The 26553-nt window shown below is 36.7% G+C and overlaps 1 protein-coding gene and 1 long non-coding RNA gene across 2 annotated transcripts; both read left to right on the forward strand.

Moving 5' to 3' along the window:
• Positions 1 to 12946: 12946 nt before the first annotated feature.
• On the forward strand, positions 12947 to 18280 carry LOC307174579. The gene is made up of 3 exons (XR_013824012.1): positions 12947 to 13232; positions 13905 to 14115; positions 17208 to 18280. It is a non-coding gene; the product is annotated as an uncharacterized lncRNA (long non-coding RNA).
• A 5903-nt stretch (positions 18281 to 24183) lies between these two features.
• On the forward strand, positions 24184 to 25052 carry LOC307173753 (fascin-2-like). The gene is made up of 2 exons (XM_079897125.1): positions 24184 to 24410; positions 24526 to 25052. The coding sequence occupies exons 1-2, from the start codon at positions 24230 to 24232 to the stop codon at positions 24729 to 24731; spliced, it is 387 nt and encodes a 128-aa protein (XP_079753251.1). The 5' UTR covers positions 24184 to 24229; the 3' UTR covers positions 24732 to 25052.
• The last annotated feature ends 1501 nt before the right edge of the window (positions 25053 to 26553 follow it).

Below are 26553 nucleotides of genomic sequence, written 5' to 3' on the forward strand. Positions count from 1 at the left end.
CAGGTGCTGGTCATAAAATTAGAATATCATCAAAAAGTTGATTTATTTCAAGAATTCAACTTAACAGGTGAAACTAATATATTATATAGACTCAGTACATGCAAAGTGAGATATTTCAAGCCTTTATTTGTTATAATTTTGATGATTATGGTTTACAGCTTGTGAAACCCACGAAATCAAAATCCCAGAAAATTAGAATATTACATGAAATCACACAGTAATTACACAGTGATACCATGGTCATTGAACCAGGTTTTGGTTCTTTTGGCAGTGTGGGCAGGTGCAAATCCTGCTGGAGAATGAAGGAAGCATGAAGTGCTCTGGAAATGTCCTGGTAGACGGCTGCGTTGACTCTGGATTTAATAAAGCACAGTGGACCAAAGTCCTCTTTTCTGATGAGAGCAAATTTTGCATCTCATTTGGAAACCAAAGTCCCAGAGTCTGGAGGAAGAATGGAGAGGCACACAATCCAAGATGCCTGAAGTCCAGTGTGAAGTTTCCACAGTCTGTGTTGGTTTGGGGAGCCATGTCATCGGCTGGTGTTGGTCCACTCAACGCAGCCGTCTACCAGGACATTTCCAGAGCACTTCATGCTTCCTTCAGCAGACAAGCTTTATGGAGACGCTGACTTCATTCTCCAGCAGGATTTGCACCGGCCCACACTGCCAAAAGAACCAAAACCTGGCTCAATGACCATGGTATCACTGTGTAATTACTGTGTGATTTCATGTAATATTCTAATTTTCTGAGATTTTGATTTCGTGGGTTTCATAAGCTGTAAGCCATAATCATCAAAATTATAACAAATAAAGGCTTGAAATATCTCACTTTGCATGTAATGAGTCTATATAATATATTAGTTTCACCTGTTAAGTTGAATTCTTGAAATAAATCAACTTTTTGATGATATTCTAATTTTATGACCAGCACCTGTAGTTATTACTATAGTAAATACGTGTAACAATGACACTGTAAAATAGTGTTACCAACAAAAACATGTAAAAACAAAACGTGTATCAAGTGTTTATAAATGTACGCAGTATTCGTGTTTGTTTCATATAGTTTCAGAAAACTTTTATATTATTTTCTACAAGTTTAAAAACTGTAATGTGGTTTATGTAAAAAGAATATAGTACATATTGTCCTTAAACACCTTTATATGTGAGACTACATCTGAATTATGTTAAAACTATTGCAATTATAATTTTAAATCAGAAAAAATAAAAATAAATGCTCATTATGTTTATTTTTTCCGACAGTCATTATTACATCAGGATTGAAACAACATGAATATATGATGAATCTCTCTCTCTCTCTCTCTCTCTCTCTCAATTTTATTTCAAATGAGCTTTATTAGCATGACTGTGTAACACAATGTTGCCAAAGCATCAACATATATAGAATAATGACAATGAATATAAATAATAAAACAAATATATAGATCATGTCATATGTACAGTAGCATATACAAATAGATAGATAAATAGATATAATCTATCTTCATAAATGAATAAATACAGTGGGTCTCTCTAGAGAATTAGCTGACTCTGGCGTTGTGAATAGCTAACACATATTTAGCCGCTAGTGCAGCTGTACTATCATCATCTCTCTCTCTCTCTCTCTCTCTCTCTCTCTCACACACACACACACACACACACATACATACACATATTTAGCCGCTAGTGCAGCTGTACTATCATCATCTCTCTCTCTCTCTCTCTCTCTCTCTCTCTCTCTCTCACACACACACACACACACACACATACATACACATATTTAGCCGCTAGTGCAGCTGTACTATCATCATCTCTCTCTCTCTCTCTCTCTCTCTCTCTCTCACACACACACACACACACACACACACACACACACACACACATATTTAGCCGCTAGTGCAGCTGTACTATCATCATCTCTCTCTCTCTCTCTCTCTCTCTCACACACACACACACACACACACACACACACACACACATATTTAGCCGCTAGTGCAGCTGTACTATCATCTTCTCCCAGTAAGAAGAACATTTTCTCAGTGTCACTCAGTTCAAAGAACGATGGAATCAAGATTTCAAATCTGGGCAGAAAGGTTTCTCTTATACTGGAGTATTTAGAGCAGAAGAGCAGAAAGTGTTCCTCATCCTCGATGTGCTGTAGAGTAGATCACAGTGTCTACTACGGTGGCCGAGAGAGCTCAACGCGCTGCAACTGAAGAAAACACATGCAAATAGAAAAAACACCCGCAAATTAAGAAAACATCTTCATCGGTTTCACAACACATGTGTGCTCCAAATACTCACAACACAACCAAATACAGAAACGCGCTGCAAAAGTTCACAACACAATCAAATACAGAAACGCGATGCAAATAGGACAGAACACAACGGAAATGTTTCCGGGGAACCCAATAAGTGACGGACCGGCTGGGACGTGCTTACAGCCATAGACATAATATACATAGACGCCCTATTGGCCGCTGGATCGTACGTCAACGGCGCCGCCATACTGCGGAGGGCAACCTTCCCATACCTCTCATAACGAGAATTGAGAAAAATGCCTATTTCTTGTGCTGCTTGGGGCTTTTCAAATCGCCACACAATTGAAAACAGGTCTCAGGGAATTACCTTTCACAAGCAAAACTGAAAATTTGTTTCTGGTTGCATTTCATTTACTATTTTTATTTTCAGAGGAGAAAGGCCGCGAAATTTAAAAATACTACTGTTATTGTGTCACGAAATGTAGTTTTAAGAGTTTTTCAGTCGACAATGTAGTTGTTTAAAGCTCAAATCTGTGGTTTATTTATAAAGATAGCGCCTTTTTAAAAATGTTATCTGACGGTTTCGGAGTTGTGAGATCCAGCGATCACCGCGGGCGCTCAGCGCTCATGAACCCCGCCGAGAACAGCCTTGCCTCGGCTATAGTGCATGTCGTACACCGCTTCTGAGTTCTGACGTTCGTCGCTGTCAGTCTAGTGAGAATAATTCGTCTTGTGTTTATCTAACGGGCGATCTTTGGTTTCATTAATCTATAATTTGTTCCTTGGCAGATTGTTTTGGCTGAGGGCAAAGTGAAGTTTCATAACTTAATATATTTAGGCTATTATAACAGTGTAGCCTGCTGTATGTTTGACTGGATCGTTTACTTTATTTATTTGATTTGTATAGCTTCTTATACCTTTTAAAAACTGAAATTTAACAAAAAGAGACAGGGTTGCGTCATTTTATTTTATATAGCCTATGTAATAATATTTTAAAATGTATAAATTTACATTATTTATTATTGTTATTATAATAATATACCACTTACAATTATCAATCTATTATAGTTATGCTGTCAAATTATTTTACTATTCATAGTAACTATTTAACCTATTATTTTTTATTGTCTATATTCTGTAATTGATATTTCATGTTCTACTGCTATTATTATAGTATACATAAACTATATGCTATTATCAATATATTATTATTATTATTATTATATTAGTACTTATGATATTATATAATTATACTTTTCATTACTATTTTATTTACTGTATACTGTTTGTTTATTTTATTGACTAAACTATTTACTATTAGCCTACCTCTCACTTTATCTTATATTTACTATTTGCATTGCACTGTAGTTGTACCATATCATATGTATTACCATAAAGGATCCATCAGTTATCTTTGTTATTGCTAAAATCGGGTCAATGACAGAATATGCTTTTCCCACAATAAGAAAACTTTATTTAATTTAATGTGAAAATTAAATTATATCTCAGTATGGGGGTGTTCACAATTCTTATCCAAGAATGAAAAGCTAAATACATGACAAGCCTGAACTTTGGCCATTCCTTATTAAAAAAATAAAAAAATAAATTATAAGTCTAACTATCGAGAGTTTAACTAACTACAGATGGAACTTTTTTGTACACCACATACAAACCACCGAAATCGGTTGATAAATGTAATTTTTTTTGGTTTTTATACAGAAAAACCGCAGCTCACCTGTTTACTTGCATTTAGTCGGGGAGCCAAAGTCTCAAAAATGGGTTGAACCTGACATGGTCTGTTATACTTTTTATTTGTGTTTTTTCTGTTAACTTTGACCCTAAGAAGCAATAATTGGAGGGTCTGCTCTGCCGGAAATATCGCGAAAAAAAATTGTGGCCATTTTAGTGTATGCACCCTTTATTTTTTTTCAGAAAAATGTGAAAAATGATTTTTTTCCCTCAAATCCTCAGTGGGTTTGGTAGGCTGTCAATAAATGCACTCCAGATACAAAGAACACATTTGCTGACAACATCCACTGAAAAAATAACTCTTAAAACACATTTCTACATGATTTTGCATCAATTTAATGCAAAAAATTAGGCGTTTTCTCACTTTTTTCCAATATTTTCATCTTTACTTCATTGGCAATCAACTATTCCCACAAGTTATGACATCAGTCAATATGTCATTCTTTTCACCAAACAGTATACTCACTCCACAGAAAAAATCATAAAAATCCAACCAAAATCAATGGATCTGTGATGATTTCACTAATAGTTGATCAGCAGGCTCAGAACCTCAATAGAATTGTAGGCTACTCTCAAAATTCCGAAAGACATGTAGTCCATGAGCCAGGGGGGTTGATCGGTATCATCGGGGGAAAAAATGCTATCATTGTTATTTGGCAAGGTATACACCCCTAGTATTAGAAAAATCACTATAGCAGTGCAGGGGTGGTAGCGAAATCACTTTTTTCAGCTCATGAAGTTACTAACCCCCTAAGATAAATTCCGTTTTTGAAATCTGGTGTATATCTGGTTTAGGCTCATGCTAGGGATATTGTCAATATTCTATAATATGGTGCTTGGTATCGCTGGAAAGGGGACCTTTTAGGCTTTCATTTAAGCCCAGTACTGAATCTGTCTGACAAACACAGAGGTCACATGACTTCTTTAAACCAGAAATAACACACATTTTTTCACAATTTCCGCCTAAACTAAAAATCCGCCTAAAATCGCTGTGCCATGAAAGAACACCACGGACACAAAAGTCAACAACTTCAATACTCAAGGCACTCTGATGACTCAGAAAATGTATAATATACCCATACTATTTATTTGTGAGAGCCTTAAATTAGACTTGTGCAGCCAGCACAAGTCTTCAAAATAGAATAGAGCCAATAGAATGGACAAATAGAATACCCTAGTCCAGGGCCAAATGTTGTAATAAAAACACTTGTAATTGGTGTAACAAAATGTTTCTATCATGTATTTTGATATTCACCCACTTTCAGTTAGAATGTCAGAATGTAGCTCATGCACTGAATGTTGATGGATTTTGACAAGGTTTTGTCAGTTTTGTGAAAAGATTGTTGGTTCAGTTGACTGGTTATAACAACACTATAACTATACCATCTTCAATCAACTTCCATTGAGTTCCAGGGGTATTCAATGTAAGTACAAAATACTTTTTCTCTTGTGCTTGTGAATTGGTGGGGAATAGTAGCAGTAGCTAATGTAAGCTTGGTGTTTTTCACACTTAGTATACTTCTTTTAAACTTAAAATAAGAAAGTATACTTTCAGTCTACATTTTATGTACTTCTCAGAAATATACTTAAAATTACACTTCAGTGTACTTGATGTATACTGAGAGAAAAGTCCAGGGCCCGTATTCATAAAGATTCTAAGAATCCTCTCAGAAAACTCTTAATTTTGCTTAAAGGAGAACTCCGGTCAATTTTAACATTGAGCTAATTTTTTTGTCAATTTGGAGTGCTGTCAATACAGAGAACAACGACAAAAATCGGTGTTGCCTACACCATGTTATCCTCTTTTTAAAATTTGCACCCTGTTGACTTCAATGGGGCAATATTTAAACCTGCTTTTAGCCTCTTAACATCCTTGATGTGTCATTACAAGTGCACAGCCATGTGAGCGCTGGCTGAATTATTATCATTTTTATCCATATCTTTCACATCTACTGCAGTCAGATTGACCCGCGTTCACTCTGAAGGAATCACTCACATTGGCTGTGCACTTGTAATGACACATCAAGGATGTTAAGAGGCTAAAAGCAGGTTTGCCCCATTGAAGTCAACAGGGTGCAAATTTTAAAAAGTGGATAAAATGGTGTAGGCAACACCGATTTTTGTCGTTGTTCTCTGTATTAACAGCACTCCAAATTTACAAAAAAATAAGCTCAATGTTAAAATTGACCGGAGTTTTCCTTTAAAAACTTTTACGTAGGAGTCTTAGCTTAAGAGCGATTCGGGGCCAATCTGAGAACAACTCTGAGCAAGGAAAAGACAAAAACTTTCATCTTAGTGAGGAGGCGGGGCTGACCCCGTTGCTATGTATGACACAATCTTTTGAAGACTGTGATTGGCTGGTAGTCCAAGAAGGAAATAAATTGTGATTTGTCTATTCTAAGCCTTCACTTTGAAATTACATGCGACTGTGTACATTACACACTGCTGCATTGTTGCATTTTCCCAGTTGCCAAATATCGTAATGTAGTGATTACTTTCATTTCTGGCGCTATTGCATTTCTGCGCTGTCGGAGATGTTAGCGCGTCTCTAAGATCAGTCACAAACATGATCCATGCACGATCTAATCTTTAGCGTCTTATTAACTCACTGTCATCCATTGTCTGCAACAGATTTCTTCTCCTTCTTCTTTCTGCCATGTTCTCCTCTGCTGAAGAAACTCTTCAGCCTCTTAAAAGTCCTCGTCCGTGCTCCTAACAATTTTGACCTTAAGACCTCTTTTAAGGGTTAAGATGATTTCTGAAATACTTTTTTCTTTACTGGGATTTTTTTCTTTAATTTTAAGAGTAAACGGCCACAATTCTAAGAATTTTCTTAGAATTTTGTCACTAGGAGCTACTCTTTGCATTAAGATTCTTTATGAATACGGGCCCAGGTATATTTGGCCTGTACTTGAACTCAATCTTTTGATCCAGATATACTTAAAAGCAGGGTTCACCAATCTCGGTCCTGGAGGGCCGCTGTCCTAAACTCTGCAGAACAGCGGCCCTCCAGGACCGAGATTGGTGAACCCTGCTTAAAAGAATAATTAAGAATTCAAAGTACTGTATACTTGTCTTGTAGTTGTGTTAACTCTTTTGATTGAGTAGTCAATTAAATATACTTTTTTACATAGTTTTTTCATATACATACAGTCTTATGAAAAATACATTGTTTGAAAATATTGATTAGAAAATTGATATAAAACAGATATGTTTCTAATTCTGCATGATTTTTTGTGTAGGCTAGTCCACTGGTCGTGTAAATCAATTTACTCTAATTCTACTTTTTTGTTTAAAATGTTGCCTTTCTTTATGAAACTTACTGACATTCAAGTGTTAAGATTAAAAAAGGATGCATGAAGCTAATAACATGTTTTTAAATTTAAAGTACAGTTAAAGGTATTTTTCAAGTGCAAAAATAATAATGTTACATGTTAAGTGCAAAGTATAATGTTATGTTTACTTAAAGAAAACTTACAAGTACACTTGCAGTATAAACTACGAAACTAGTAGTTTACTGAGAGTACACATCAGTGTGTACTTTCATAAACTAAAAAATGTACTACTTGTATTAAAACAGTAAACTACTAGTATACTTATAAGTTCACTTGTAGTACAGATGCATTACAAATGAGAAACCTAGTTGTGTACTTAGTTTACTACTCTTACAAATACAAAAAATACGAAAAGTGAGCCAATTTAGTCCCAAGCAGTATTGAAATAGTACACAATTTTACTACAAGTACACATTGATATTAGTATACTTACTACATAAAGTATACTTAAAAATATACTTGAAAATTACTTAAGTATACTTCATAAAATGAACATGAAGACATGCACTTTTATGATGAAGAGATGCACTTTTATGATGAAGAGATGCACTTTTATAATGGACAGATGCACTTTTATGATGGATAGATGCACTTTTATAATGGATAGATGGACTTATGATGGAGAGATGGACTTTTGTGATGGAGAGATGGACTTTTATAATGGAGAGATGGACTTTTAGAATGGATAGATGGACTTTTATGATGGATAAATGCACTTTTATAATGGATAGATGGACTTTTATGATGGAGAGATGGACTTTTATGATGGATAAATGCACTTTTATGACGGATAGATGCACTTTTATAATGGATAAATGCACTTTTATGATGGAGAGATGGACTTTTATAATGGACAGATGCTCTTTTATAATGGATAGATGGACTTTTATAATGGATAGATGGACTTTTATAATGGACAGATGCACTTTTATGATGGATATCTGCACTTTTATAATGGATAAATGCACTTGTATGATGGATAGATGCACTTTTATAATGGAGAGATGGACTTTTAGAATGGATAGATGGACTTTTATGATGGAGAGATTCACTTTTATAATGGATAGATGGACTTTTATGATGGAGAGATGCACTTTTATAATGGATAGATGGACTTTTATAATGGATAAATGCACTTGTATGATGGATAGATGCACTTTTATAATGGAGAGATGGACTTTTAGAATGGATAGATGGACTTTTATGATGGAGAGATGCACTTTTATAATGGATAGATGGACTTTTATGATGGAGAGATGGACTTTTATGATGGAGAGATGGACTTTTATAATGGACAGATGCACTTTTATAATGGACAGATGCTCTTTTATAATGGATAGATGGACTTTTATAATGGATAGATGGACTTTTATAATGGACAGATGCACTTTTATGATGGATATCTGCACTTTTATAATGGATAAATGCACTTTTATGATGGATAGATGCACTTTTATAATGGAGAGATGGACTTTTAGAATGGATAGATGGACTTTTATGATGGAGAGATTCACTTTTATAATGGATAGATGGACTTTTATGATGGAGAGATGCACTTTTATAATGGATAGATGGACTTTTATAATGGATAAATGCACTTGTATGATGGATAGATGCACTTTTATAATGGAGAGATGGACTTTTAGAATGGATAGATGGACTTTTATGATGGAGAGATGCACTTTTATAATGGATAGATGGACTTTTATGATGGAGAGATGGACTTTTATGATGGAGAGATGGACTTTTATAATGGACAGATGCACTTTTATAATGGATAAATGCACTTTTATGATGGATAGATGCACTTTTATAATGGAGAGATGGACTTTTAGAATGGATAGATGGACTTTTATGATGGAGAGATGGACTTTTATGATGGAGAGATGCACTTTTATAATGGATAGATGGACTTTTATGATGGAGAGATGGACTTTTATGATGGAGAGATGGACTTTTATAATGGACAGATGCACTTTTATAATGGACAAATGCACTTTTATGATGGATAGATGCACTTTTATAAAGGAGAGATGGACTTTTAGAATGGATAGATGGACTTTTATGATGAAGAGATGGACTTTTATGATGGAGAGATGGACTTTTATAATGGACAGATGCACTTTTATGATGGATAGATGGACTTTTATAATGGATAGATGCACTTTTAGAATGGATAGACAATAACAGATTTTTACAGCGATTGATTCCAACAATCTTTTCACAAAACTGACAAAACCTTGTCAAAATCCATCAACATTCAGTGCATGAGCTACATTCTGACATTCTAACTGAAAGTGGGTGAATATCAAAATACATGATAGAAACATTTTGTTACACCAATTACAAGTGTTTTTATTACAACATTTGGCCCTGGACTAGGGTATTCTATTTGTCCATTCTATTGGCTCTATTCTATTTTGAAGACTTGTGCTGGCTGCACAAGTCTAATTTAAGGCTCTCACAAATAAATAGTATGGGTATATTATACATTTTCTGAGTCATCAGAGTGCCTTGAGTATTGAAGTTGTTGACTTTTGTGTCCGTGGTGTTCTTTCATGGCACAGCGATTTTAGGCGGATTTTTAGTTTAGGCGGAAATTGTGAAAAAATGTGTGTTATTTCTGGTTTAAAGAAGTCATGTGACCTCTGTGTTTGTCAGACAGATTCAGTACTGGGCTTAAATGAAAGCCTAAAAGGTCCCCTTTCCAGCGATACCAAGCACCATATTATAGAATATTGACAATATCCCTAGCATGAGCCTAAACCAGATATACACCAGATTTCAAAAACGGAATTTATCTTAGGGGGTTAGTAACTTCATGAGCTGAAAAAAGTGATTTCGCTACCACCCCTGCACTGCTATAGTGATTTTTCTAATACTAGGGGTGTATACCTTGCCAAATAACAATGATAGCATTTTTTCCCCCGATGATACCGATCAACCCCCCTGGCTCATGGACTACATGTCTTTCGGAATTTTGAGAGTAGCCTACAATTCTATTGAGGTTCTGAGCCTGCTGATCAACTATTAGTGAAATCATCACAGATCCATTGATTTTGGTTGGATTTTTATGATTTTTTTCTGTGGAGTGAGTATACTGTTTGGTGAAAAGAATGACATATTGACTGATGTCATAACTTGGGGGAATAGTTGATTGCCAATGAAGTAAAGATGAAAATATTGGAAAAAGGTGAGAAAACGCCTAATTTTTTGCATTAAATTGATGCAAAATCATGTAGAAATGTGTTTTAAGAGTTATTTTTTCAGTGGATGTTGTCAGCAAATGTGTTCTTTGTATCTGGAGTGCATTTATTGACAGCCTACCAAACCCACTGAGGATTTGAGGGAAAAAATCATTTTTCACATTTTTCTGATAAAAAATAAAGGGTGCATACACTAAAATGGCCACAATTTTTTTTCGCGATATTTCCGGCAGAGCAGACCCTCCAATTATTGCTTCTTAGGGTCAAAGTTAACAGAAAAAACACAAATAAAAAGTATAACAGACCATGTCAGGTTCAACCCATTTTATTGAGCTTTTGAGACTTTGGCTCCCCGACTAATTTGATTACAGCGCAGTCTTGCCCTCCGCAAAATGGCGGACGCGTTGACGTATCGCAGCAACGTTCCAAAGCGGCCAATAGGGCGTCTATGTATTTATTATGTCTATGCTTACAGCTGTCTAGTAGTGATGTCAAAATGAGGCTTCCTGAACCCCTGAGACCTCGCAGGCCATTGCTTCAGCCAAAGGTTCATTACTCGAAGCTTCATTCAGCATTGCTCACTAGTGACACCTAGCTACTGTGCAAAGAAATAGCAGACAAATTCATTCATTCTGAACCAGTGTCGCGCCCTCCCTCCCTCCCTCCCTCCCTCCCTCCCTAATTTTATAAAAAATATTTGTTTTTTATAAAAAAAATTATATTTTATAAAAATGCTTTTAGAAATAAAAATATTTATTTGTAATGTAAATATATTTATATTTAAAAAAAATATTTTGTCCAGTCCAGATGCAAAAATCCAGAGCAATCCAAATAATCTTATCTAATTAATATAACAAGACTATAATATAGGCCTACTATAATAATAATATACTACAACTATTCTAACCTGATAATGTAATAATATACAGCCCTCACATATGACACAATAACGACAATGATAGTTTTCTGACTCTCTGACACTACTACAAGCTTCTACTACTCCTCCAACACCCACAAGGAGGCGCGAGTTTCGAACCGGCTTTAATCCGGAAGCGACACTCAGACCGAGCCGATGACGTAGCCACACAAACCGAGGCCTCGTTTGTCATTAGTCACGTGATTTTCACGTTAACAACACAAGCCTCGAATCGCGGCTTCATCTGGCACGCCCACTTTTTCTCGACACACGCTCCGACGCCTCGCTTCAAATGTCACATCACTACGGTCTACTTTTATTATTATTTAATTTTTTGCAAAACATACAGAGATGACACGTTTATGACATACAACTTTGTATACAATATACAAAATGTATTTACAATAAGTTCAATGTCATAAGAATACTAAAAAGAACAATGAGCTGAAGACTAAAATAAATAAATAAATAAAGATAGATAGAGAAAAAGAACATGAGGGAAAGACATTAATCTATACATCAGTTACATTGTACACATTTTGTCATGTTATGTTAAAATAAGTTTCATAAGAAATGTTAGAATGCAGCTAGGGTCCAAATATGAGACGGCAAGTTTTAAAGTTGAGACACTCACACACAGATATAACTTAAGGCATATTTTAAAAACTTTGTTGTATAAAATGTATATTTATTTGCAACAGTTATGTTAACAGCAATAATACTATATTTCTGGTAAGAACAGCTATTCAGCTGATGGACACGCGCTGCGTTGTCATGGGAACATCCCAGGTGAAAATAATGAGGAATGTCCTATTTGCAGCGCGTTTCTGTATTTGGTTGTGTTGTGAGTATTTGGAGCACACATGTGTTGTGAAACTGATGAAGATGTTTTCTTAATTTGCGGGTGTTTTTTCTATTTGCATGTGTTTTCTTCAGTTGCAGCGCGTTGAGCTCTCTCGGCCACCGTAGTCTACAGATCCTCTGCACTCTCTCTGTCCACACACACACACACACACACCCCCTCGATGTGCTGTAGATCACAGTGTCTACAGATCCTCTGCTCTCTCTCTGTCCACACACACACACACACACACACCCTCGATGTGCTGTAGATCACAGTGTCTACAGATCGTCTGCTCTCTCTCTGTCCACACACACACACACACACACACACACACACACACACACACACACACACCCTCACCCTCGATGTGCTGTAGATCACAGTGTCTACAGATCGTCTGCTCTCTCTCTGTCCACACACACACACACACACCCACCCTCGATGTGCTGTAGATCACAGTGTCTACAGATCCTCTGCTTTCTCTCTGTCCACACACACACACACACCCTCGATGTGCTGTAGATCACTGTCTACAGATCCTCTGCTCTTTCTCTCTGTCCACACACACACACACACACACACACACACACACACACCCTTGATGTGCTGTAGAACGGTGCCGTCCTGCTTGCTTTGCGCATGCGCAGTGGATAGTTTCAAAGGAGTAGGTCGCTGAGCGCCAAAAGCGGAGGGTCCGGTCCCAGTTGGTCAAACTTTCCAGTTCAAATGTCTTTTATTGAGGACATGTTTATGAGTGGAATGCCATATATCATGAGATCTCAGTAAAGATGCGAGAAATGGGTGTCCAGCGAGGAAGCTCTGAGGTCAGCATTGGGAGACTACTTGCCAAGCATAATATGCGGAGAAAAGGACACACTTCTGATTCAGACCTTGACATTGCTGTCTCTCTCGAGCAATAAATGAGGTAACGTTACGTGATATAAAAAAGTAAAACATGTAGCACACTAGACCAGTGGTGTAGTCTACATGATGCGCAGGTAGCCTGCTGTATACCCACTAGGAACGGTCAGAGATTTCCGTATACCCACTTAAAATAGCGAGATGATACTGTATGTAACAACATTGTTTTGTGACACAACTTTCACGCGTTCATTCATAAATTCACCCCGTCTGGGTTGCGAAGCACTGAAATGTCGTTTTCGGCTTCCATAGCCTGTGTGTGTGTGTGTGTGTGTGTGTGTGTGTGTGTGTGTGTGTGTGTAGTAGCAGTTCCTGGATGCTTGCTCATGCATGTCAGCTGATACAGTCGCTACATAACCTCAGTTTGACAATGGTTTTGGCCGATAAGTGTGCTTGAGATGTGGACACTTTTTGTGTTCTCACTGTTAATAATATTCTGTAATGTATGAGTGTTGGTGATATAACTGCACATAGGCCTATGTTCACTGTTATTACTGCTACTGATAAGCCTCAGCTTCCAATTATTGTTAATAATAGTTGCAACTAACACTCTTAAATGTGCATTGAAAATTGCCAAGGAGAACCAGGGAAACCGTGACAACACCACTGTACTAGACCTAGGCTATTTGATGGTAGACAAACAATTGTGTACCTGTGTATGTGTGTGTTTTAACAGACTGGATCAGCGTGTGGTCGTAAAATGACGGCAGGCTACCTGTCCTCAGGTGGGGTACGTGCAGGGGAATGCCGCATTGGGAGCGTTCTGAGAGCAGCCCAAAAAATGAAAGTTCACGGAAAACTTGTCTTCCGTCTGCTGTGGCTGTCAATCATTCTCCGTTCAGCTGCAGCGTTCCAGCGTGCCTCATACGGTTACGACAGTCATCACGGTAAAACTCTCTCTGATATGATATAATTCCTCTATAATGCTTGATCTGTATATAAAGGGCTGTGGATCTGCATAAAATGACTTCGTCTTGCTGAAGTGTGTAATGCGGTTTCTAAACGATGTCGTCACTGCTACCGGTGTCTGTTAGGCCTCGTTCAGACTCTCAGTCCATCACACTAACGTACACTAACTGGCATCATACGCAGCATAACTGGAATTTAAAACTGTAAAGAAACAAATGATCTATAAACTGTTGGATAGATATACACTAGGATGTGTATTTTTCATACATTTCAATGCGCACTGTGACTCCATGGGCAAATTGCAAACAGCAATATAACTTAAAGGGGTCATGAACTGGATTGTTTTATTATTTTATAATGTTGCCTGGGGTGCCCTTATAATGTTAGTATGATTTTTACATCAAAAATTGTGATAATTTATAAATAAAAGCCATTTTTCCAAGCCTGATTTCAGCTTCAGATCTGAACGCTCCGTTTTAAGGGGCGTGTCTGCTGTGAGACTGCAATGCAAACGCCCACTGCTGTGATTGGCTGACATGCTTGCATATGAAATAGCTATTATTACATGAACTCTCTCGAAAACTTTGACTACGTTTTTACTATTACAGCTATCGAGATTAACACATCATGAAAAGTATCGTTTAAAGCATTATATTTAAATCTATTCCATCACATGAAAGGTTGCAGCATGATGAGCACTGAGCAGATGACAGACAGTTTGTTGATCGCGTGAATAAAGATCTTATCATTGCAACGCAATTTTTGCACTCTCACAAATGCTTACACCAAATCACAATGCAAACACGATGTGAATACACAGTAAGAGCTTCGTTGTGTAGTGTAACAGTGTCATTATTTCATCACGAGTTTGGTAAGTGTCCAGCTCTCGCGGCTCGCGCTGTGCTGTTTGATTGACAGCTTGGACGATTGGAAAGGGATCGTTCTTTGATCGCTTTCTGTATATAATTTAATAATTAGTTATTATTTTTTTCATAATACTACGAGAAATTATGTGAAGTTGATCGTTTAGTCACTGATGCATAAACAGTATTGAACGATTTTAAGAGAAAGATATCTGAACTTGAATAATTACACATCGGAAATCACTGATCGCAGATCAGGCATTAGAATACACATGGTTACTTACATGTTGCTGGCAGATCCGTGTCGGGAAATTGTGCTGATTGACTGATTTAATAAAGTTTAACCATGCTGGAATCCGAAGGAAGCTTATGCAGACTGTCTTCTTGCACAACCAGGCACTGCACAATATTTAGTAAACCGCATGTTTATTGCTTGGAAGTAGCTCGATCCGGTAGCAATTATCATGTCGTCCTATGTTATTTAGCATGTTTGGGCGAATCGGTGGGCGGGGCTAAACAGGCCGTGTTGAAGTAGGCGTTGATCTTCTTTTGTGGAGGCGGTGTTTTATCCTCTTTGACGTCATTGTTCCCCACTTTGAAAAACGAGTCGTTTGCTGAGCCTGATGTCTATAAAAGCTTTTATTGGACTAACAAGGTAGTTTTCAGTTCTGAAACTTACAGGATATTATTATAGTATGATGATCTCTTATATGTCAAAAGCTCAAGGAAAATTTGATTTCTCAGTTCATCACCCCTTTAAATTGTTTGTAATGAATGTATTTCATAAGTATGCATATAGTAATTTGTATTTTATTATTAACATGTGAAGATTTTATAGAATTACTGTCCAAATATTTTTTCAAGAATTGCTGAATTATAGGGGAGAGTGGGGTGAGTTGTGCCAGTTTTTACTCAAAGTGACATTAAAGTGAGGCCATGGCAGTAATGCCTTCAACTTAAGGATGTACATATATTTCAGGATGTGGTGCATCCCTGAGAACAATAACTTTGGATCTGAAATAAATTGTTTCATAAATATAGCTCTTGGAAAAAAAGTGGTCTCATGGCACAACTTGCCCCTGGTGCGGGGGAAGTTGTGCCTTTGGGGGAATACATTGGGGGTAAATTGTGCCAGTGATTTCTGAAGTAAAACAGAACATTTTAATGTTATGAACCATACTGCTATATGAAAGCAAGATAAATTCAATACAAAATTACTAATTTAAGGTTTCTTTAGATATTGTCACCCTGGAATACCATAGCATGCGTTTTTCCTACTATGGTCAATTGCATAGGGATTTTGTATTGAACATAACTCTGGATCACAGTGTCATAGAGACAAGGGGGCGGGCTCATATTACTCAGACGACCAATAAGTCTCTCAGGATCATTGTGAAGCTATCAAGCTATGCCCTAGCAACCATTTAGAGCACCATAGCAACACAATATATGATATTTGTGAATCATTTCAGGCAAAAAGGCTTTGGCAATAGATGCCTGTTGACATAGCGCTGTCTGTCAATTATGTAACATATAAGAATAAAGTGACTAGGCTAATTTCTAAACATACTATTGTGACATAGTCCACTTAAAAACAGAATAAAACTTCTCTTTAATAACATAGTGCAAACTCAAAACTGAAATCAGTGTTAGCTAAATTAAACAAATAGCAGGCAGGCCTAAGTCAAACAATGATGAGGCATGCCCATCTCCTCACTTCTCAAGAGTATCCCCTGTGAGTATGTAGGTCTAGGTGGTCTGGATCTGGCACAACTCAACCCAGGCCCTTTGGCACAAATCACCCCTGACCCACAAGTTTGAAAAACTAGCATGATCCAGCAGTTAAGAGCTAACATCATGCTAACTGTATAGACTCATTGTGTAGCCTACTAAAGCACTAAAACATGTGTGAAATATTTTCAAACTTGTCTATAATTGTTCAGACACTACAATCAAAAAACCTTAATCATAGAAATTTTACTTTGAAAGGGAAAAAACAGTTTTTTGCACTAAAATATGCTTAACTCTCATGCCATGTGTCTCTCTTCTTTGGAGGACGAGTAAAAGTGATTGCTTTTCAAAATTATGTGGTCACATGACCAATTTCTTCTATGGTTTTCCAGAAACAAAGGTGGAACTACTTCCCCCCCTGGCACAAATCACCCCACTCTCCCCTACACTCACTAATCTTTTAATACTTTCTTTAGGACATGGATGAGGATCTGTTTCACAGTGCCATTGAGAAGACCACCATGGGGATCTTCGTGATAAAGCACATTGCTGAGAATGAACCCCGAGTTGTGGGAATTGTCCTTGAGGGTGTGATTGTGCTTCAGGACCTTGAGAATGTGGCTTTTGCAACTGCAATGTTGTTTGGTCTCATTTATTCTCTTAACCTGAAGTTTCCCACAACGCTGCGCTACACTTTTGAGATTTTGCAAAGATCATCATGGAGTTGGATGGGGGTGAGCTCTCTATCAAGGCCCAAAACTTCAAATCCAAACTTCACCTGTGAGATGTACTGCTTTTTCACAGGATGCATGAACTAACAGTTCTGAGTACTGCCTTTTCTTAGGCACTTACAGTTTTGAGGTTTCTTCTACACATTCAGCTCAAGTTCTACACATTCAAGTTGTGCAGTGGAGTCAGAGGACAGTTTTTTTATTTCATGAAATCAAATTATTTGTGCTTCAATTTTCTATTTGTTTATAAAGACACAGTTTCATGAATGCAGGTATGAGATATAACTCATGTTCATGATCTAACATGATGTTCATGATCTTGTTAAAACATTTGTTATGAAGAGTTCACGTCTTCGATCTAAAATGGGCATGTATGCATATTGCATAGAACAGTACTTTTTTTTTTTTTTTTTTTTTACATACTAGTTTAAGTCATGTTGATATTTAATCACCAAAGAGATTCTAAAAAGATGTTATTTCATAGACATTTCAAGATGTCATAAAATTTAGTTCAGTGCTGGACTGACCGTTTTGATGTTTACATTACACAAGGTCTGCACATTAAATGTGTTGAAGAGAGTCTGAGAGAACAAAGTTCTCTTTGAATTGTGCAAAATTCAGTTTTCACAGAAATATGAGATGTTATATTCTTATCTATCTATGATATGAATCTGATGGTCTTCGTAAATTAGATTATATGTCTAAAATAGAGACTGTCACTGCGTACATCAGATTCAGTACTTTTTGTACGTTTTTACATGCATAATTTTGAATTGAAGTGAATGAATGTTCAATAAATGAAATAAATTGTTTAAATGAATGCTTTTTTATTGTTTACTACAAAAACACATTTAAGTAACAACATAAACCATGTAAAATTTAACACAAAAAAATTATGTAGAGATAACTTGATTAGATTGTGTAGAATTAACATGATCCAGGCATGTATCTAAAATAAAAGAATAATATTCAGCTAACATGACTGAATTATGTTAGATTAACTTAAACAGAGCATGTACACATTACTTCATTAAAATACATGTGATTAACACAAAACTATTGTACAGAAACTATGTGAATGTGTAGGATACTGTGAACCCAAACAAATTATGTGGAACCAGTGTCCATAATTCAATTGAGTAAATCCAATGAATTTTTTTTTTCAGTGTAGGCTAGTCCTGAATGTTATATTTTTATAATAGACAGGGTTTTGCCCAATAGGGTCTGACTGCAGACCTCCTATGTGGAGCTCAGGCAATCTGGCCGTCATCTTATCTGTCCGGATGTAAATGTCAAGGTTTTTATGGCAAGCCCTTTTAGCATTTATTCTTTAAAACTTACTAGTTGCTATTTAAATGCTACTAGTACTTACTTATTAGTTACTATTAACTATTCCATTAACTACTAATACATATTCCTGTTTTACTAGTAGTAACAATTGATTAGATACTAGCATGTTTTAGTTACTAGTAGGCTAACTAGTCCATTAGTTACTAGTAACTAATTGCACATTTTTGCCATTGCAATCTATGGGGCTCTGTAGAGATCACCTTTTCATTAGTTACTAGTAACTATTCGAATAGTTATAGAATAGAATAGAAAAAAATGTGCAATTAGTGACTAGTAACTAAAAATAATTACTAGTAACTAATGGAATAGTCACTAGTAACAAAAAATGAAGTACTAGTATGTAATCATTTGTTACTAGTAAAACGGGGATAGTTACTAGTAGCTAATAAATAAGTACTAGTAGTTTTTAAATAGCGACTAGTACGTTTTAAGGAATAAATGTTTAAATGGCTTTCTATAAAGGGTTAAGATAACAGATTGGGATGATACACCTCCTGTGCATTTCATTAGCCAATGCAAAGTCATATCATTAAATAAGAAATTAACAACAGAGTGAATTATCCACTAAAGGAGGCCCTCATCCAGCTACAAGATCAGGAAGCAATAGATATGGAGGACAGTCTGACACGGTTCTGCACATCTAATCTGACCTGCCAGATGTGCCAGATTGGCATTAACAGATTTGTGCAATGCTCACAGGATTCCAGGTATGTCACATTTCCCTTACAAGTTATTCAGTTTAAGTGTTTTATCATTGAACATCACAACAAACATGTATTGTGTTGTTAAAGAGAGAGGGATACCAAATCACCTAGCAGGGACTGGAACACCAAGATAAATCACAACCGATCTTCTACCAGATGCCACAGCTGACATGTATGACAGGGACATGGGATCCTCCCTCACCAGAGTATCTTCATTCGGAAGTGACCCCTTTCTGTCTGAGGCAGACAAAGTGAGAGCAGAGCAGCACTGTGCACATTATTACCCCGACCTTTCAGTTATTTTTGACAGTGCTGACAATTACAACTATGCTCCCTTCAAAGAGGCCTTGATCTGCCTCACTGATGTAACAAAGACTTGTTCCTAATTTCATGTGCACTGGATTGTGAGGAGCCTTGTTACAGATTGCTGGACATCCGTGTCTGTGGACACCATTATGCAGTTACTACTACAACAGTAGAGGGTGTAAGTATACCCTGATCGTATTTACCATACAAGTTTTACTTTATATGTGTCAATGTACATGGGGCCGGGGCTGTGCTGGATGCAGGTGTTAAATGTAAAAATGTCAACTGCCAGGGTTTCCGCGGGGTCTTAAAAAGTCTAAAATTCTGAACTTTAAATTTAAGGCCTTAAAAAGTCTTAAAAACGGCCAGATTTTCATCCTAGGTCTTAAATTTCATTTAGTCAGGTCTTAAAAAGTGTTTACCCTCGTTCATTTCCAGAAACGCTGGGCGCAGAAAGTTATTACAAAGTAGCAAAAAAGTATCGAGTTGTAGCCTACAAAGCGGAGCTCTAGCAGGGGTCTCCAACACGTCGCTCGCGTGCTACCAGTCGCTCGTGGCTTGATATGAGCTAGCTCGCCAGAGGCCGTTCACATATCGCGTCTTTTGCGCGCTCAAGTTTGTTCAAATGTAGGTTGAAGCGACGTGCACATTTTTTTTAACAGACGCAACGAGATGAAAAAAATCTAAACTTTTCAGAATGCCGCAAACGCACCGCGGGTCATGTGACAGGAACCAACCAATCACCCCTTTCCATAACAACATTGAAAGCTCAGTCAACACGAAGGATGGGGGTGCACCCAAACACTACTAATAAATATAAGCTAATGTATAAATGTCAGTAATTTGTCTTTTTTGACTCATTCTTTTTATAAAAAAATTATTTAAAGGCTGAAATATGAGGTTTATCTTTGTATAAAACCTTTTTTGTCAAAACTTTATTTGAACTTGTACATGTTAGTAGATAACATGTTGCAAGACACTCTTTTAAAATCTGGCCATCATTTTTAATGGTATTTTAATGTTCACGTAAACAAAAAGTGCATATTGATGCTAATCAATTTGTTATTTGCTGTTTTTCGACATAAAACTTGTTGAATTGACTATTCATTCTGTCGTATTAGTACTTTTTGAACAGGATTCTGTGATAACCGTGATCATTTTGGTCACTTTAAACATCTCATCATTTCCTCTCTAGTTATGATCAACTATGATCAACTAATCAACAATAATTGTGTTTTTACAGTATAATATGCAAAAGTAAAATTTTTTACAATTGCAAAAGGACAAGACTTACCTCTGCAAACCAGACAAGTGAATGTATCCCTAACATTCCTGGACTGTTCTTCTGTCAGTACCAATGTTGTGTTCCTGTGTCGATGGACCACGTCAGAGAGTCCCTGAATGGCAGTTGTCACCTCAGACAAACCCTGAGCCGCCAGGACAAGCTCCTCGATCTTCTCGAACACACTGTCCAGTCCACCCTCATCATCTCTGCGTCTGTGAAAGAGAAACATCACATCTATATATTAAATAATTAGAAACTGTTAATGTATGCAAATGATGTGACATGCCATTACATTCAGATTGATTATGGACACAAAAGTGATTGCTTTTGTGCCAATCAAATATTGCATTAAGTGTCCATTGACTGAAGCTGTCTAATTGTAGGAGATATAGTTGTATCAAAGAAAATACTCAGATAAACATGGCAGTGTTTCTGGACAGACTGACGGAGAAATGTGCCATTATTTTAGGTGCTTTCATGTAGTCTCTTTGAATATGTTTTATCAGACCAGCTCTGCTCTTTAATTCAGGCCATGCTTAGCCTTTTACAGTGCCTGATGTCAGGAGGATAAACTGAGGGGGTGTAACAGAAGCCACTGGTAGTCCGACTTACGAGATTCTTCGCCTCTTTTGTTGCACAGCTTGGAAATCAACCTCTGGTACAGCCATGATTTTTCGCGAGTTCTGCTTCCAATAAAAGGTGTCTAATTGAGTACAAAATATACAGTATGTATGAATAAAAGCTCACTCTTGAAGATGGACAAGTGAATGCATATTCATTTAATTTTTATCTGAAATGGCAAAGGTTTGACATTGTTTTTGGCTCCAGTTTAAAATGTGAGACTTTATAAATGTTGACGTGACAATTAATAGCCCAATATATTTGCCACTTAGCTAAAAGTTCATGCTATTGTCACAGTACATTTTCAAGACACAGGGTTACCTAAACTATAATTTGAGATGGTAAATAAAATTGTTCAAATGAAGCACCTCTTGTTCCTTCTCAGTCCAATATTTCCACTCCATTGTGGTCTGTCAGGATGAGTTGTTCATTGCTTCCTAAGGCATCTTTTACTTTGGCAGTCATGGATGGGACACTGGCCTCCTGCTCAGTAAATCTTACAACCACCATTCTGCTGTTCACAAGCTTTCCACTCTGTACCTCTCCCAGACTGACAGTCCTGGAGTTCAGAACAACTAAATTTAGGTTCATTCAAAATTTTGAACATACAAGAGAACATTTATATTTATTATTCATTGGTATGGTCAGTGAGGTACAGGCTCTGGCTGGTTACCTAAAAAGAAGTAAGATTTAGGCAAAATCCTGGTAATGGAATTCAATAACCGTATCCACTATTGTTAGGTGCATAAATCCAGTACTATTATCGGTTGCTATTTGAGGTAAAATCTAAATAACAAATAGAATTAAGCCAAAATATAATAACAGGGATGCCAACTCTCACGCATTCACCATGAGACTCACGCAATTGACACTTTTCACACGCTCTCACACCACACATCCATTTTCTCACGCACAGAAAAATCGCGAAGCAAAGAGGACACGGAGACCAACAGACTAGACAGAGCAGGTTACTTATGATATGGAAAAAATCATTGATAATAATATTATCAATATTAGCTCAGCTCTCAGATTCTGTCAATTTTATTACGAAATTCAAACAATAAATACCGTTTTGGCGTTTGTAATTGATCCCTATAGCGGCACGAGACCCGATCATCTCTACTAGCTAATAGTAAATAAACAGGAATGAACAATGTTGAAAGAAACAGTACATCTTACCGAAATGTATATTCTTCATACATAATATCGATCAATCAATAAAAAAAAAGAGGTCAATAAAACAGCTGGAGAACAATTATGTCACATAACATTTACCTCAGGAAAGCCTACCCTAATGGCCATAATATAGGCACGTTAGTTGGCTAGAAAAAGAGCTATAGAGAGTATTTTGCTAAATATGTGTACTATATTACATATTTATTATATTTGTACTTATATTATTAAATAAAGTTGTTGTTATTATAATAAAAAACGCATTATATTTAATTTGAGTTATTTTTAACCTTAAATAATACTACCAGCTGATAGGGCTGTCTGTATGTAGCCTATGTATTTTTTTTCTTGAGACAAATTAACGCCTATCTTGTGTACCTAATATTTATCCAAATTAGTCAATATTAAATCAAATCACAAGAATTGAATTGAAATCGTGAAATTTGTTTCAAGAAATTTGTAAAAAAAAAAACCGTAGCTTACCAGAAGTTGTACCATATAAACATTGTAACATGTTGTCACTAAACCTAATAAAATTCAGTTTAGTTACTAAAATGTTTTGACAATCACAATACACTTATTGTGATGCAAGTTTTTTTTTTGCAAACCCCCCCTAATCTCCCCAAATCTCACTCCAAGTTAAACTCAAAAAAACTTTTAAAAATAACACATTTAATGGTGAATTGTTAATTTGCATACACGAGCAGTAACTGCACTACATGTACATATTCACAGGAATGATTATTGTAAACAAGATTTAATTTTGATTTATTTATTTACCTACCCATCTCTCTCTCTCACACACACACTAACCCGACCCCTAAACCTACCTATCTCTCTCTCTCTCTCTCTCACACACACACACACACACACACACACACACACACACACTAACCCGACCCCTAAACCTACCCATCTCTCTCTCTCACACACACACACACACACACACACACACACACACTAACCCGACCCCTAAACCTACCCATCTCTCTCTCTCTCACACACACACACACACACACTAACCCGACCCCTAAACCTACCCATCTCTCTCTCTCTCTCACACACACACACACACACACACACACACACACTAACCCGACCCCTAAACCTACCCATCTCTCTCTCTCACACACACACACACACACACACATTGAGTGGTTGGGCCGACGAGTCGCTTTGAGGGCAAACAATGGAGAATATGTCTGCACAAAGAGAAATGGCCAGCTTGCAGCTGTGAGTGATTCTGTGGGTGAGTGCACACTGATTCTTCTCTGACCTTTTACTAAACTTCCACTACTGGATACAACACGAGTCAGATAAATCCTCTCATGTGTTCGGCAGGGGAGGACGAGCAGTTTGTGCTAAAGCTGATTAATCGTCCTATCCTGGTCTTGCGTGGGGAGAACGGCTTTGTGTGTCACCACAAGAACTCCAATACACTGGACGCCAGTCGCTCTGTTTACCACATCTTCTCATTGCTCTTCAGCGATGGCGCATACCATATAAAAAGTGAGTCATATCGTGTGAGCCGAGACTGACGAGAGTTTCACTGAGCAACTCTGACTCTGTTGGGCACTTCTGCACAAAATTCCTGATGCATGTATTTTCTTTTTTTCTACCACAGGTGGAAATGAAAAGTTTTGGTATGTCTCCGGCAGTGGTCTGGTGTGCACAGATGGGGACAAACCGGAGGATTTCTTCTTTGAGTTTGTGGAGTATGGACGGGTTGGCATCAAGGGTCAGAATGGCAAGTACCTGCGTGGAGACCAGGGAGGCACGCTGATGGGCGATGGGTTAAGCGTGGACGCCTCTTCCCTGTGGGAGCACTGAGTGCTGGACAGAACCAGAGACACAAACACAGACTCACTCAGAAACAATCAGTTCTCGTACTGACACCTGTTAAACTAATGACTTTCAGGAGAACGCTGTTCATTCATGCTCTTTCTTCAGTCTTTTTTGTGATCTGTTTCTTGTACTGAAATATTAGTGTCTCGCTTTGATTCATCAGAAAAATACAATATTACACTTCACTCCTTGCAGTAGCGGATCGAGAATTATTTAAAAGCATGGCCACAATCGGGCCACCCTTCACAGAGAGCGGCCAAGCTTAACACAAGTCATGCTCAATTCTTAAATCAATGAGGTTTTCATACACTTTCCTGAGTTTCTTTGCTGCTGGCTCTACCACTTTGTTCATTCACTGTAATTTATTAAACTACTACAACAACAGCTTAAATATTTCCATGTTTAATTTTTTTCTTCATTAAGAATAACACACATAATAAAATATAAAACAACATTTCAAGAAGAAGAAAAAAAAAGCTTCTGTTCAAATTTGGAGTTCTGTTTTTGTTCTTTTACTGTTTTGGGTTCCAACAAGAATATTCATGAGCATATGATAAAATAAAATAACTACCGCTTAATGTTGTTCTGATCATGTTTTATTTCAAATCTGAGGATAACTCTAAAACGTTTTTAGGACATGCCATGTGATTTTGTTCAGAGGAGACTAAAATGCTAATAATAGTTACTCATATGAGGCTTTTTATTACAGATTAAGGCAAGAAATACATTATTCTGTAGTATTCTACTGTGATAAAAGCTATTTCGATTAGCAATATAGCTGGGATTAGCTAAATACTTTATTCTTATGAAAATACCTGATGAGTCTTCTTTGTGCTTTCTGTGCGAGAGCGCCCTCTGGCTTCGAGTATTAATAGAGTGGTTCAGATATGACCGAACCTGAAAGTCTAATTCGCTGCTGGTTCCTTCGAGATTTTCCTATGGGGTTTTATAATGGAGTTTTCTTACACACACCCATAGCGAAAAAACGCAAATTTTGAAACAGTTATGCTCTTTTTTAATAACATTAACCGTTTTTTAATAAGTAACTAGAAAAGACAGCTGGGGTGTGAGTGTGTGTGGAGTGTACTTTGTACAACAAAACATCAAAGTATCATCAGTTATATTTACCACAGGCTTTATTTTACTCATAAATTGAAATCACAGCGAACATTAACGCTGTGAAACATTATAATGCCATTATAAAACCCCATAGGAAAATCTCGAAGGAACCAGCATAGGTATGGGATTGGGGGATGTAATTTTTGTCAAATTATTTTTTATATAATTTTATTAGGTTTAGTGACATCAAGTTACAATGTTTACATGGTACAAATTCTTTTTTTTTTATTGCTTGACACAAATTTCACAATTTCAATTCAATTCTTGTGATTTGGTTTTAATATTGACTAATTTGGACAAATATTAGGTAAACAAGATATGCATTCATTTTTCTCAAGAATAAAAAAAAAAACCTCACTTAATGCTGTAAACATACAGAGAGCCCTGTCAGCTGGCAGTATTAGGCTATTTAAGGTTAAAAATAACTCAAATTAAATATAATGCGTTTTTTATTATAATAACAACTTTATTTAATGATACAAGTAAAAATATAATAAATATGTAATATAGTAGCCTAGGCTACACGTATTTAGCTAAATACTCTGTAGCTCTTTTTTTCTAGCCAACTAACGTGCTATAGCCTATATTATGGTCATTAAGTCAAGTCATGTCATCTTCATTTATATAGCGCTTTTAACAATGTAGATTGCTTCAAAGCAGCTTTACAGAGACAAGCGTATAAGTTAAG

The sequence above is a fragment of the Squalius cephalus genome (genome assembly GCF_949319135.1).
Source record: "Squalius cephalus genome assembly, chromosome: 1".
Classification (NCBI taxonomy): domain Eukaryota; kingdom Metazoa; phylum Chordata; class Actinopteri; order Cypriniformes; family Leuciscidae; genus Squalius; species Squalius cephalus.